Below are 14686 nucleotides of genomic sequence, written 5' to 3'. Positions count from 1 at the left end.
TGATTAAAGGGTCAATACACCAGGAGGACATAACTATAATAAATATTTACACCCCGAACGACAGGGCTCCAAAATACATAAAACAAACTCTAACAGCATTGAAAAGAGAGATGGACAGCTCCACAATAATAGTAGGAGACTTCAACACACCACTTTCGGTGAAAGAACATCCACAAAGAAGCCTAATAATCACGGAAGATCTGAATGCTATAACTAACCAACTTGATTTCATAGACATATACTGAACACTCCACCTAACAGCAGCCAAGTATACTTTCTTTTCCAACGTACATGGAACATAGACTAGACCACATATTAGGCCATAAAGCAAGCCTTAACAAAATCCAAAGCATCAAAATATTACAAAGCATCTTTTCTGACCATAAACCATAAAAGTAGAAATCAATAACAGAAAAAGAAAGCAAAAAAATCAAACATGCAAACCGATCAACACCTTGCTCGAAAACTACTGGGATAGAAGAAATTAAGGATGGAATAAAGAAATTCATAGAATCAAACGAGAATGAAAACACATCCTACCAGAACCTTTGGGACACAGCAAAAGCAGTGCTCAGAGGTCAGTTTACAGCATTAAGTGCACACATCCAAAAAGAAGAAAGGGCCAAAATCAAAACATGAACCCTACAACTCAAACATGTAGAAAGAGAGCAGCAACAGAAGCCCTCAGGCACCAGAAGAAAGGAAATGATAAGAATTAGAGCAGAATTAAATGAAATAGACAATAGAAAAACAATTGAAAGAGTTAACAAGAGCAAAACTGGTTCTTTGGAAAGGTCAACAAAATCAATAAACTATTGGCCAAACTGACAAAAGAAAAACAGGAGAGGAAGCAAATAACCCAAATAAGAAATGAGGTGGGTGATATCACAACAGACTCAACTGAAATTAAAAGAATTGTAACAGAATACTATGAAAAATTAAACTCTAACAAATTTGAAAACCTAGAGGAAATGGACAAATTTCTAGAAACTCACTACCTACCTAAACTAACACAAACAGAGGTAGAATAACAAAGTAAACCTATAACAAAATAAGAGATTGAAAAGGTAGTTTAAAAACTCCCAACAACAACAACAAAGAAGCCCTGGCCCAGATGGTTTCACTGGAGAATTCTACTAAACTTTCAGAGAAGAGTTAACACCACTACTACTAAAGGTATTTCAGAGCAAAGGAAAGGATGGAATACTCCCAAATCATTCTATGAAGCCAGCATAACACTGATACCAAACTAGGTACAGACAGCACAAAAAAAAGAAAATTACATGTTAATATTTCTTATGAACATAGACACAAAAATCCCCAACAAAATTCTAGTCAACAGAATCCAACAACATATCAAAAAAATAATTCACTAAGATCAAGTGGGATTTATACTAGGTATGCAGGGATGGTTCAACACAGAAAAACAAACAATGTAATATATCCCATAAATAAAACAAAAGACAAGAACCACATGATCTTATCAATCGATGCAGAAAAGGCATTTGACAAAGTCCAACACCCATTCATGATATAAAGTCTTAGCAAAACAGGAATAGAAGAGAAATTCCTCAACATAATTAAGGGCATTTATACAAAGCCAACAGCCAACAGCATTCTAAATGGAGAGACTTTGAAAGCATTCCGCTTGAGAACAGGAATTAGACAAGGATGCCCTTTACCACCACTCTTATTCAACACTGTGCTGGAGGTCCTAGCCAGAGCAATTAGGCTAGAAAAAGAAATAAAGTGCATCCAAATTGGTAAGGAAGAAGTCAAAGTATGTCTATTTGCAGATGATATGGTCTTATACACAGGAAACCCCAAAGAATCCTCAAGAAAACTACTGGAACTAATAGAAGATTTCAGCAAAATATCAGGATACAAAATAAACACACAAAAATCAGTTGGATTCTTCTACACCAACAAAGAGAACTTTGAAGAGGAAATCACCAAATCCATACCATTTACAATAGCCCCCAAGAAGATAACATACTTGGGAATAAATCTAACCAGAGACGTAAAAGACCTATATAATGAAAACTACAAGACACTACTGCAAGAAACCAAAAGAGACCTGCATAAGTGGAAAAACGTACCTTGCTCATGAATAGGAAGACTCAACATTGTGAAAATGTCAATTCTACCCAAAGCGATCTACAGATACAATGCAATCCTGATTCAAATTCCAACGGTATTTTTTAATGAGATGGAGAAACAAATCACCAATTTCATATGGAAAGGGAAGAGGCCCCAAATAAGTAAAGCATTACTGAAGAAGAACAAAGTGGGAGGCCTCACACTACCTGATTTTAGAACCTATTATACTGCCACAGTAGTCAAAACAGCCTGGTACTGGTACAGCAACAGATACACAGACCAATGGAACAGATTTGAGAATCCAGACGTAAATTCATCCACCTATGAGCAGCTGATATTTGACAAAGGCTCAAAGTCCATTAATTGGAGAAAAGACAGTCTCTTTAACAAATGGTGCTGCCATAACTGGATATCCATCTGCAAAAAACTGAAACAAGACCCATACCTCACCCCATGCACAAATCTAACTCAAAATGGATCAAAGACCTAAATATAAAATCTAAAACGATAAAGATCATAGAAGAAAAAATAGGGACAATGCTAGGATTCCTAATACATGGCACAAACAGAATACAAACCATAAGTAACAATACACAAGCACCAGAAGAGAAACTAGATAACTGGGACCTCCTAAAAATCCTACACATACGCTCATCAAAAGACTTCACCAAAAGAGTAAAAAGACAACCTACAGACTGTGAAAAAATTTTTGGCTACAACAAATCCAATCAGTGTCTAATCTCTAAAATCTACAAGATACTGCAAAACCTCAACAACAAAAAGACAAATAACCCAATTAAAAAATGGGCGAAAGATATGAACAGGCACTTCGCCAAAGAAGACATTCAGGCGGCTAATAGACACATGAGGAAATGCTCACGATCATTAGCCATTAGAGAAATGCAAATCAAAGCTACAATGAGACACCATCTGACCCCAACAAGGCTAGCCTTAATCCAAGAAACACAAAATAATAAATGTTGGAGAGGTTGTGGAGAGACTGGAACACTTTAAACACTGTTGGTGGGAATGTAAAATGGTACAATCACTTTGGAAATCAATTTCACACTTCCTTAAAAAGCTAGAAATAGAAGTACCATATGATCTAGCAATCCTGCTCCGTGGAATATATCCTAGAGAAATAAGAGCCATCACATGAATAGATATATGCACACCCATGTTCATTGCAGCACTGTTCATGATAGCAAAAAGATGGAAACAACCTAGGTGTCCATCAACGGACAAATGGATAAAAAAATTATGGTATATTTGCACAATGGAATAGTACACAATGATAAAGAACAACGATGAATCTGCGAAACATAACATGGAGGAATCTGGAAGGCATTATGCCGAGTGAATTTAGTCAGTTGCAAAAGGACAAATATTGTATGAGACCACTATTATAAGAACTCAAGAACAGGTTTAAACACAGAAGAAAACATTCTTTGATGGTTACGAGGGTGGGGAGCGAGGGAGAGGGGTATTCACTAACTAGTAGTAGACAAGTATTATCTTAGGTGAAGGGAAGGACAGCCTGTACTACAGGGGAGGTCAGCACAACTGGACTAAATGAAAGCTGTGAAGTGTCCTGAATACAACCAAACACTTCGAGGGACAAAGTAGTAGGGGCAGGGGGCTGGGGACCATGGTTTCAGGGGACATCTAGGTCAAGTGGCATAGCAAAGTTTATTAAGAAAATGTTCTGCATCCCACTTTGGTGAGTAGCATCTGGGGTCTTAAAAGCTAGAGAGTACCATTTAAGATGCATCAATTGGTCCCAACCCACCTGGAGTAAAGGAGAATTAAGAACACTATAGACATAAGGAAATTATTAGCCCAAGAGACAGAAAAGGTCACATAAACCAGAGACTTGGTCATCCTGAGACCAAAAGAACTAGATGGTGCCCAGCTACCACCAATGACCGCCCTAACAGGGAACACAACAGACAGTCCCTGACAGAGCAGGAGAAAAGTGTGGTGCAGAACTCAAATTGTAGCAAAAAGACCGGACTTAATGGTTTGATTGAGACTGGAGGGACCCCAGAAGACATGTTCCCCAGACTCTCTGTTAGCCTCAAACTAAAATCATTCCCGAGGCCAACTCTGCAGACAAAGTTTAGAGTGGCCTATAGGGCATAAAATGATACTCGTGAAGAGTGTGCTTCTTAGCTCAAGTAGATACATGAGACTAAATGGGCAGCTCCTGTCCAGAGGTGAGATGAGAAGGCATAGAGGGTCAGGAGATGGTTGAATGGACCAGGAAATCAAGGGTGGAAAGGAGGAGTGTGCTGTAACAGTATAGGGAGAGCAACTAGGGTCACATAACAATGTATGTATAAATTTTTGTATGAGAGACTAACTTGAATTGTAAACTTTCACTTAAAGCACAACACTAAAAAAAATGAAAAGCTTCAGAGGAAGAGAATAAACTTCCTTTATTACTTTCTTTATTAATCTAAGATGTGGCATATTCTTTGTCATAATGTAGTACTTTGAACTTGGATATAGCCTTAGCGAGCCATTTGGTGTGGCCTCTTCATCTTTTAGATAAGGAAATGGAGATCCATTGTGACTTGTCCCAAAGCACACATTAATAAATTATTAATTCTATTAATAAATAATAGAATTCCAGGTCACCTTCATCTCACCATGTTTTTCATAGCCACCAAATTAAAATAAAGGAGTGAAAAGTTCTTGTTATCTAAGTGTTTATTATTTGTGCCCTTGCTCTTAGAAGACTGTGTAGCAAAAATCATCATACATCAAAAACATCATCCTTCTCACTTAGCCCTAGTATCTCTCTCTGATTACATTATCAATGTCTTTATTAATAATTAACATATGAAAATATGCTGGGCATATTACATAAATTGCTTATGAAGTGAAATAGCAAATCTTGCAAGATACAGGACTTCATGATTCTTGTTCAAGATATTTTCTTTTATTCTTTCAAAAACTTTAGGTTGGGTTTCTCTAGTCTGACATAATTACAACGTTTACTTTCTAACATCACAGTTGCAAATTCCTGTATGTAATCCTTCACATTATTCTTAAATGCACAGTGTATTTTTTATATATGAAGAGAAAAAAGGGAGAGTGAAAGGCCTAAAATTGAACAACAGAAGGGAAGATTTCTGTTATTGCATTGTATTAGTTATTCCATGATAGGAGAGGTGGAATAAACATGGGTTACTAAGAGTGGGCCATTTTATATTATAGGAAGATGTTTAAGCCTGTAATATAGGATAAAATAAATAAAACTGAGATTAAACAGTCAGTATATGCCACTAGGAGCCCTGGTGGCACAGTGATTAAGAGCTTGGCTGCTAACCAGAAGGCAGGCAGTTCGAATCCACTACCCACTCCTTGGAAACCCTATGGGAGCAGTTCCACTCTATCCTATAGGGTTGCTATGAGTCAGAATTGACTCAGTGACAATGGGTTTGGTATATGTCCCTAAAATTTGATCACCACATCTACAAGTGTTAAAATTTTCAAATATAGAACTCCTTAAACCCATTAAAATTTTACATAGGGATGAAAATTTATGAATATATGGGAGGAAACCCAAGACTCTGGTCCATTGATGGGTGAATATACAAATAAAATGCCTTTTCAGCAGAAAAATGTATACCTCAACTGGGGGAAATGTCTCCCATGTCCTTGACTGGAGATTAGGAGGAACAATTGTATCTAATTCTTTCTTCATTAGCCATGGCGATGCTTCATGAAAAGGGCGAAGGACTGTGATGCTCAGGGCACCTGGTTCAAAGAGAGTTATCAGAAAATTATTTTTACATCAAAATGACTCTGAGAAATTCAATAGGTATTCATTAAGTTCAACAAACACTTTTAGAACTTCCTTCTACATAATAATGTAAGTGAGACATAGTGATTATGCTTAAGGACCTTACAATCTAAGAAGAAGGATAAGGCTTGTAGTCACTACAACATCTGGAGGCTGGATTTAGATCACTTAGGAGTATAGACTGACAGCCCACTGTCCTTCAACAACCACATCTTACCCATAACCAAGGCCATCAGTTCTACTACCAAGCATTTCTTGAGTCCATCTACTTCTGTGCTCTCTGCTGACCCTATCCTAGACCAAGGCAACATCATCCATCTTAGAGAGATCCTGTTTTGGATTACAGAAAATATTAGCCTTCTATTAATATTTATTCTGTGAATGAACCTCCCACTGAAACCAGAATGACCAGTTATGTTAGTCCATGATTAAAAGTCTTCTTTGACTTCCCATTGCTTATGGGAAAACACAGAAATCCTTACCATTTTCTGGCCCCTGACCAACTTGCACCATTCTCCTACTCTGCACCTCAGCTACTTTATACCACGTTTCTTTTTTCTGTTCTTTGAATGCTTTATGCTTCCTCATAGGTATTCCCTCTTCCATGAGAGTTCTCTCTCTTGCCTTAATTACCCCCTACTCATCTACTAGCTCTTGGCTCAAGAGTCTTCAGGGAAGCCTTCTAGAATTCATCGGGTTCCTCTGTTAGATACTCTCATAGAACCATGTGCCTTTCCTTCACAGACCATACCCCAATTTATAATTATACAGTTATTTGTGTGACTATTTAACTAATGCCTGTTTAGCATATTAAACTGGAAGCTTCATGAAAGCAGCCTCCATGTGTGTCTTAGTTCACCATTGTATTACTAACACCCAGTCAGTGTTTGGTGCGTGGTGGGTTGCCAAGTGGATATTAGTTACATGACTGGCTGACAAAGCAATTTGAAATGAATTCTTATTCTCACACAGTTCCACACATGCCCTGCATAGCCAGCCAGAGTCATATTCACAGACAAAGAATGAGGTATACTATATTGTGCATGCACATTGAGATGCTAAAAGATGTAAGTCCCCAGAGATGCAGGCATATTAGTGAAAGGATACAAAATATATCCCATCAAACAGAGACAAGATAAAAACAAGCACTCACATAAACCTAGACATGGCACATTATTTTTTACACACAGATAACATGCAGGTTTGTATATATATATATATATATATTTAAATACACACGTTACTACATATACTAATGGTTCCATATGTCTCTATAACCTCCAGCCACACTAATTTTGCTGAAATAGATTAAACAACATAAGGTGCCCAATGAATATAACTTATATAACTTATCATCTATTTCGAGTTGGCATTCTAGCATACATATCACATGCATTTTCCTATTGTATTAAATATCATCAAGGCAATACCCTCAAAGTGCCAGTGAACTTACAAGAGATATCTCACTTTGTTTTTTTCCCACTAAGATAAAATGAACACATAAATAGGCATCTAGGTATATGCCAAAACACAGACACAAGTCTGCTCATAGGTGGGAGAGGCACTCAAATGCAAACAGTTTATATAGGCTGATGCTCAGATATAGCTTGATATGAACATAAATTCAAGCAACTACATAAATAGGTCAAAACGGCCTGATAGGTGGAAAGTGAAGTATAAAAGTGAAAAAAGGGGAAAAAGTATAGAAGACGATAGATTGGATAATAAGCGGGATGAGAATTGGTGAAGGGACACAGTGAATTTCAGGTAGTGTGGCTTCTCTACCTGGCTGTTCCTGTACTGGCTCTTGGAGAACTACAGTCATGGATTCTCCATACGCCAAGGATAGATATTCTTCTATGTCACTGTCTCGAAGAAGCTCCACTCCTGATCCATCAGCATAGATAATAAAAAATCTATTTGAAGAATAAAAATGTAATCACTTTACATATTCTGTTAAAATGCTTTTTAAACTTCCAATTAAAAAAAAGGTCTTATTATTTACCTAGGGACATGTTCACCATAAATTTGCAGACGATTCTTCTGTAGGTGAAGAGATGATAAACTATCATAGCCCTCAGTATTTGAACTTACATCCTCTTCAAATTTTTGTTCAGGTAACATAGTTGATGCTCTACCATTAGCCATGACCTAAGGGACAAAGTAATGGACAAAGTATATAAGCAGCGAAAAGAAAAAGAAAAAAAATGCCATAAAGCTTACATATCTGCTGGTCCAGTTTGAGAAAGCAGACGATCTTTCTCAGAAAATCAGAGATGTTTACTTGCAAGGCATTTTTCACTAAATATACATTGCATTAAGAAAAGTGAAAACTTGGTAAGTAGCATATCTCTACTTACAATCCACACCTAGAATGTGAAAACAAACTGATAAACAAACCATAATATATTTAGAGGCAGAGGAAGGTGACTCGCTCAGCTGGGGCGGGAACTCAAAACCATATCCTCTGAGGATTATTTGAAATAATTGGAATTTAAACATAAAGGAGAGGATATTCATATGATGTCGTTGTTAGCTGCCTTCGAGTTGGCCTCCAACTCATGGTGACCCCAGGTATAACGGGATTGAAGGATTGAATCACTGTGATCCACAGGGTTTTCATTGGCTGATTTTTAGAATAGATCACCAAGTCTTTCTTTCTAATCTGTATTAGTCTGGAAGCTCCGCTGCAACCTGTTCACCATTACAGTAACACTTAAGCCTCCACTGACAGATGAGTGGTGGCTGCACATGAGGTGTAATAGCTAGGAATAGAGCCTGGATCTCCTGCAAGAATTCTACTCACTGGCCTTAGTCATGATTGTGTTGTTAGTTGCCCTGGAGTTGACTCTGACTCATGGAGATATCCCATGTGCAGAGTAGAACTGCTCCACAGGGTTTAAAGGCTGTTATCTTTCAGAAGCAGATCACTAGGCTTGACTTCCAAGGCACCTTCGGGTGGGTTCGAACTACCAACATTTCAGCTAGTAGTTGAGTGCTAATTTTTATGTCATGCAATATTCTTCTTTTTCCGATTTGTACCATTTGTACCATGTCTTACAATATTTAAAAGACAACCACATGAAAGAGGCTTACACTCTGTGATTCCAAGGGCAGAGTTAGGACTCATAGGTAGAAGACATACAGAAACAGATTTACTAACGATATGAGAAAAAAATGTTGTAGCCATCAGAGCTGTCCAGATATACCGTGGGTCTCCTCAGAAAGCAGTGTGGCTCAGGCTAAAAACCAGTGGAGGAATGTTCAAGAGGAGGAACAAAGCGTGGGACAACCCTTGGATTGGACAACCCAGACATTTCAACATACAGGGTTTTGGGCTTTAAGTTTCTACTTCAAATTCATTGTAAATTAAAATTTGTTAGCAGCTGACCTTATGCTGTGAAAAGTCTCATTTATTTAACAAAGAAAAAATAAGGGTTTGCTGGTCATAAGTCTGTTGCAACTACTCAACTCTGCCATTATCATGCAAAAGCAGCCATAGGCGATATGTAAACAAATGAGCATGGTTGTGTTCCAATAAAACTTTATGTAATGACACTGAAATTTGAATTTCATATAATTTTTATGTCATGCAATATTCTTTTTCTGATTCTTTCCCCCGCTATTTAAAAATGTAACAGACTGTACAAAAAACAAGTGGCCCACAGGGATGTGATTTGCCAATGCCTGGCCTAGAAGTGGAGTTCCTGGGTGGTGCAAATGGTTAATGTGCTCAGCTGCTAACCAAAAGGCTAGAGGTTCAAGTCCACCCAGAGATACCTCAGAAGAAAGATTTAGTGATCTAATTCTGAAAAATCAGCCATTGAAAACTGTATGCAGCACAGTTCTGCTCTGACACATATGGGGTGGCCATGAGTCAAAATGAACTCACCGGCAACTGGTTGGTGGCCTAGAGGTAAGGGGATAGTCATGGTGCAGAAGGACAAAACAGAAGATAAATAAAGCTCTAGCACAGAATAGCTGAGCACCTCTTCAGGCTTTCCACCTCCCCAATCCAACCCAATCTGAATCCTCACTAATTGATACTTCTAACCATGGATTCTGCCTGGTCAGACAACCTTGTCTGTTGCCCCATGTATCTGCTCTCACTTCAGCCTGGTACAGACCATTCTTAAATAATTCCTTTTTGTTGGCATTATTTTAAGATGTTTGCTAATGTTTATTCCTTTCTGTTCTGATGATTTATTTGGCTTTAGCATTTCTACCATCCCAACTGATGGGCTTACCCTCCTCCATGGAAGTACACTTGAAAATCAAAGAAATTGACATTCATTACAGTTTGCCCAATGTATTGGCAGTAAGCGAATGACCAGTCCCAAGGGAACTAAAGTAAAAAGCCACATGGAAGCTGCCTGGAGTGAAATATTTCAGAAACAAAGCCACAGGGTCTCTCTTCATACTAAAAATTCACTTTACCTGGAAAGTGTTTCCCTCGGGATCCATGACCTCACAGATAATCTCTGACGTGTGCTTCATGATGTACCTGCTAGCTCTCAGTTGCTCACGCTTTTGGAAGGGATGGTATATATCACTGCTTGATTCATGGCAATATATAGCTGAACAATCTCTATCAATATAAAGACAGCCTGTGTTTGGAGGTAACACCTGGATGGGTAACAGACAGAGAGAATTTAAACAAAAAATTTCTTGTTCAATTTGAGGGACTTGGAATATCCTTTTGGGCAAAAGATTATCCATAGATCCTAGCCACAAACTTAGTGCTTCCTGGAAGAAAGCATTACTCAAGGAAAGATTTAAGGTTTGGGAAGGACTACATGATACGGAGACAACTGAATGATCAAGGTATAATTTCTCTTGTGTCCTCACATTTTACCTACTTACCTGAGTATCTCTTCTAAGTAACTGTCCTGTGTCCTCTTATTTCAGATATTTTGACTGAGGTGAAGACACTTAGCCCTATTCAAAATATTTGGTTTATTTTTATTTATTTATTTTTTAATTTCTCATACAAAAATTTATGTACATATTGTTTTGTGACATTAGCTGCAAATATCTGGTTTATGTTCTTGGGCAAGAAGTATCTCCAAGAGGGTCAAAAGCCATAGGACAAATGCTCTCAGAAGCTCTTATTTGTCTTCACTGCTCTAACACCGTCCTTAAGTAGTATCTTTTGTGTAATGACTTCCGGATCAGACAGGCCGTTTTAAAATTGAGATATAATCCACATATTATAAATTCACCCTTTAAAGTGTACAATTCAGTGGTTTTTAGTACATTCACAATGTGTGCAACCATCACCACTATCTAATTTCGGAACATTTTCACCATCCAAAAAATAAACCCTGTACCATTAGCGATCACTGCCCATTACCCTCACCTCCTAACCCCTGGCAACCACTAATCTACTTTCCATCTTGATAGATTTGCCTATTCTGGACATCTCAGATAAACAGAGACATAAAATATGTGGCCTTTAGTGTCTGGCTTCTTTCACTTAGTGTAATGTTCTAAAGGTTCATTCATGTCATAGCATGTATCAATACTTCATACTTTTTTTATGATTGAATAATATTCCATTGCATATCCATTAATGAGTTGATGGACAGCTGGGTTGTTTTCACAGTTTTGCTACTATAAATAGTGCTGCTATAAGCATCTATGCACAAATTTTGTGTGGATATACATTTTCATTTCTCTTGGGTATATACCTAGGAATGGAATTGCTAGGAATTGGGTCATATAACTCTATGTTTAACTTTTTGAGGAACTGCCACACTGTTTTCCATAGTGGCTGCACCATTTTACTTTCCCACCAGCAATATATGAGGGTTCCACTTTCTCCAAATCCCTGCTAACACTTGTTACTGTCGTCTTTTTTATTATAGCCATCTAAATTTGCATTCCTTTAATGGTTAATGTTGTCAAAAATCTTTTCATGTGCTTGTTGGTCATTTGTATATCCTCTAAAGAAATGTTCTATTCCAATCCTTTGCCCATTTTTTAATTTGGTTATTTGTCTTTTTGTTATTGAGTTGTAGGAACTCTTTATATGTTCTGGATACTAGGCCCTTATGCAATGGAATGCATAAAGATGGATATCCTAGGCATTAGTGAGCTGAAATGGACTGGTATTGGCTATTTTGAATCAGACAATCATATGGTCTACTATGCCGGGAATGACAAATTGAAGAGGATGGCATTGCATTCATCGTCAAAAAGAACATTTCAAGATCTATCCTGAAATACAACTCTGTCGGTGATAGGATAATATCCGTACGCCTACCAGGAAGACCAGTTAACATAACCATTATTCAAATTTATGCAACAACTGCTAATGCCAAAGATGAGGCAATTGAAGATTTCCACCAACTTCTGAAGTCTGAAATTGATCAAACATGCAATCAAGATGCGTTGATAATTACTGGTGATTGGAATGTGAAAGTTGGAAACAAAGAAGAAGATCGGTAGTTGGAAAATATGGCCTTGGTGATAGAAATGACGCCAGAGATCGCAGAATTCTGCAAGATCAATGAATTCTTCATTGCAAATACCTTTTTTCAAAAACATAAATGGAGACTATACACGTGGACCTCATCAGACAGAATACGCAGGAATCTAATCTATTACATCTGTGAAAGAGATAATGGAAAAACTCAGTATCATTAGTCAGAACAAGGCCAGGGGCTGACTGTGGAACAGACCATCGACTGTTCATATGCAAGTTCAAGTTGAAGCTGAGGAAAAGTCCACGAGGGCCAAAATATGACCTTATGTATATCCCACCTAAATTTGGAGACCATCTCAATAATAGATTTGACGCATTGAATACTAATGACTGAAGACCAGACAAGTTGTGGGATGACATCAAGGATATCATACATGAAGAAAGCAAAAGGTCATTAAAAAGACAGGAAAGGGGAAAAAAAGACCAAAATGGATATCAGAAGAGACTATGAAACTTGATCTTGAACGTCAAGTAGCTAAAGCTAATGGAAGAAATTAAGAAGTAAAAGAGCTGAACAGAAGATTTCAAAGGGCTGCTTGAGAAGACAAAGTGAAATATTATAATGAGATGTGCAAAGACCTGGAGTTAGAAAACCAAAACGGAATAACACAATTGGCATTTCCCAAGCTGAAAAAGCTGAAGAAAAAATTCAAGCCTCGAGTTGCAATTTTAAAGGATTCTATGGGCAAAACGGTAACCCTGCTGGTGTAGTGGTTAAGAGCTATGGCTGCTAATCAAAAAGTCAGCAGTTCGAATCCACCAGGCACCCTTTGGAAATCCTCTGGGGCAATTCTACTCTGTCCTATAGGGTCGCTATGAGTTGGAATCGACTCGACGGCAAGGGTTTTTTTGTTTTTTTTTTAATGGGCAGGAAGCACCTAAAGAAGACGGAAGGAATACACAGAGGCACTGTACCAAAAAGAATTGGTCGACATTCAACCACTTCAGGAGGTAGCATATGATCAAGAACCTATGGTACTGAAGGAAGAAGTCCAAGATGAACTGAGAGCGTTAGCGAAAAACAAGGATCCAAGAATTGATGGAATATAATTGAGATGTTTTAACAGATGCAGCTCTGGAAGTGGTCACTCACCTATGCCAAGAAATTTGGAAGACAGCTACCTGGCCAATCAGCTAGAAGAGATCCATATGTGTGCCCATTCCAAAGAAAGGTGATCCAACAGAATGTGTAAATTATCAAATAATATCATTAATATCACACACATGTAAAATTTTGCTGAAGATCATTCAAAAGCAGTTGTAGCAGTACATCTACACGGGAACTGCCAGAAATTCAAGCTGGATTCAGAAGAGGATGTGGAACCAAGGTTATCACTGGTCATGTCAGATGGATCTTGGCTAAAAGCAGAGAATGCCAGAAAGATGTTTACTTGTGTTTTATAGACTATGCAAAGGCATTTGACTGTGTGGATCATAACAAGTTATGGATAACATTGTGAAGAATGGGAATTCCAGAACACTTCACTGTGCTCATGGAGGACCTGCACACAGACCAAAAGGCAGTTGTTTGAACAGAGCAAGGGGATACTGCAAGGTTTAAAACCAAGAAAGGGTGTGTGTCAGGGTTGTATCCTTTCACCATGTTTATTCAATCTATATGCTGAGCAAATAATCTGAGAAGCTGGACTATACGGAGAAGAATGTGGCATCAGGATTGGTGAAAGACTCATTAACAACCTGTGATATGCATATGACACCACCTTACTTGCTGAAAGAGAAAAAGATTTGAAGCATCTACTAATGAAGATCGAAGACTGTAGCCTTCAATATGGATTATACCTCAACATAAAGAAAACAAAAATCCTCACAACTGGACTCATAAGCAACATCATGATAAATATAGAAAAGAATGATATTGTCAAGGATTTCATTTTACTTGGATCCACAATCAATGCTCATGGAAGCAACAGTCAAGAAATCAAATGATTTATTGCATTGGGCAAATGTGCTGCAAAAGACATCTTTAAAGTGTTAAAAAGCAGAGATATCACTTTGAGGACTAAGGTTCGTCTGACCCACGCCATGGTATTTTCCATCACCACATATGTACGCGAAAGCTGGACAATGAATAAGGAAAACCAAAGAAGAATTGATGCTCTTAAATTATGGTGTTGGTGAAGAATATGGAATATACCATGGACTGCCAGAAGAACAAACAAGTCTGTCTTGGAAGAAATACAGCAAGAATGCTCCTTGGAAGCATACATTTGTCTCATGTATTTTGGACATGCAATCAGGAGGGACCAGTCCCTGGAGAAGGATATCAT

The 14686-nt window shown here is 37.9% G+C and overlaps 1 protein-coding gene across 1 annotated transcript in view; it reads right to left on the bottom strand.

The window, feature by feature from the left end:
* Positions 1 to 14686, bottom strand: part of SPAG17 (sperm associated antigen 17) — a 361237-nt gene that overhangs the window by 50955 nt on the left and 295596 nt on the right. The window contains exons 32-35 of the mRNA XM_004380343.2: positions 10349 to 10537; positions 7917 to 8062; positions 7697 to 7827; positions 5738 to 5865 (exon numbers count right to left, since the gene is read on the bottom strand). Coding sequence (XP_004380400.1) covers positions 5738 to 5865; positions 7697 to 7827; positions 7917 to 8062; positions 10349 to 10537 — 594 coding nt within the window. The remainder of the gene's footprint in view (positions 1 to 5737; positions 5866 to 7696; positions 7828 to 7916; positions 8063 to 10348; positions 10538 to 14686) is intronic.

The sequence above is a fragment of the Trichechus manatus genome, unplaced genomic scaffold (assembly GCF_000243295.1).
Source record: "Trichechus manatus latirostris isolate Lorelei unplaced genomic scaffold, TriManLat1.0 scaffold00073, whole genome shotgun sequence".
NCBI lineage: Eukaryota > Metazoa > Chordata > Mammalia > Sirenia > Trichechidae > Trichechus > Trichechus manatus.
This window is presented reverse-complemented; position numbering and strand designations above follow the sequence as displayed.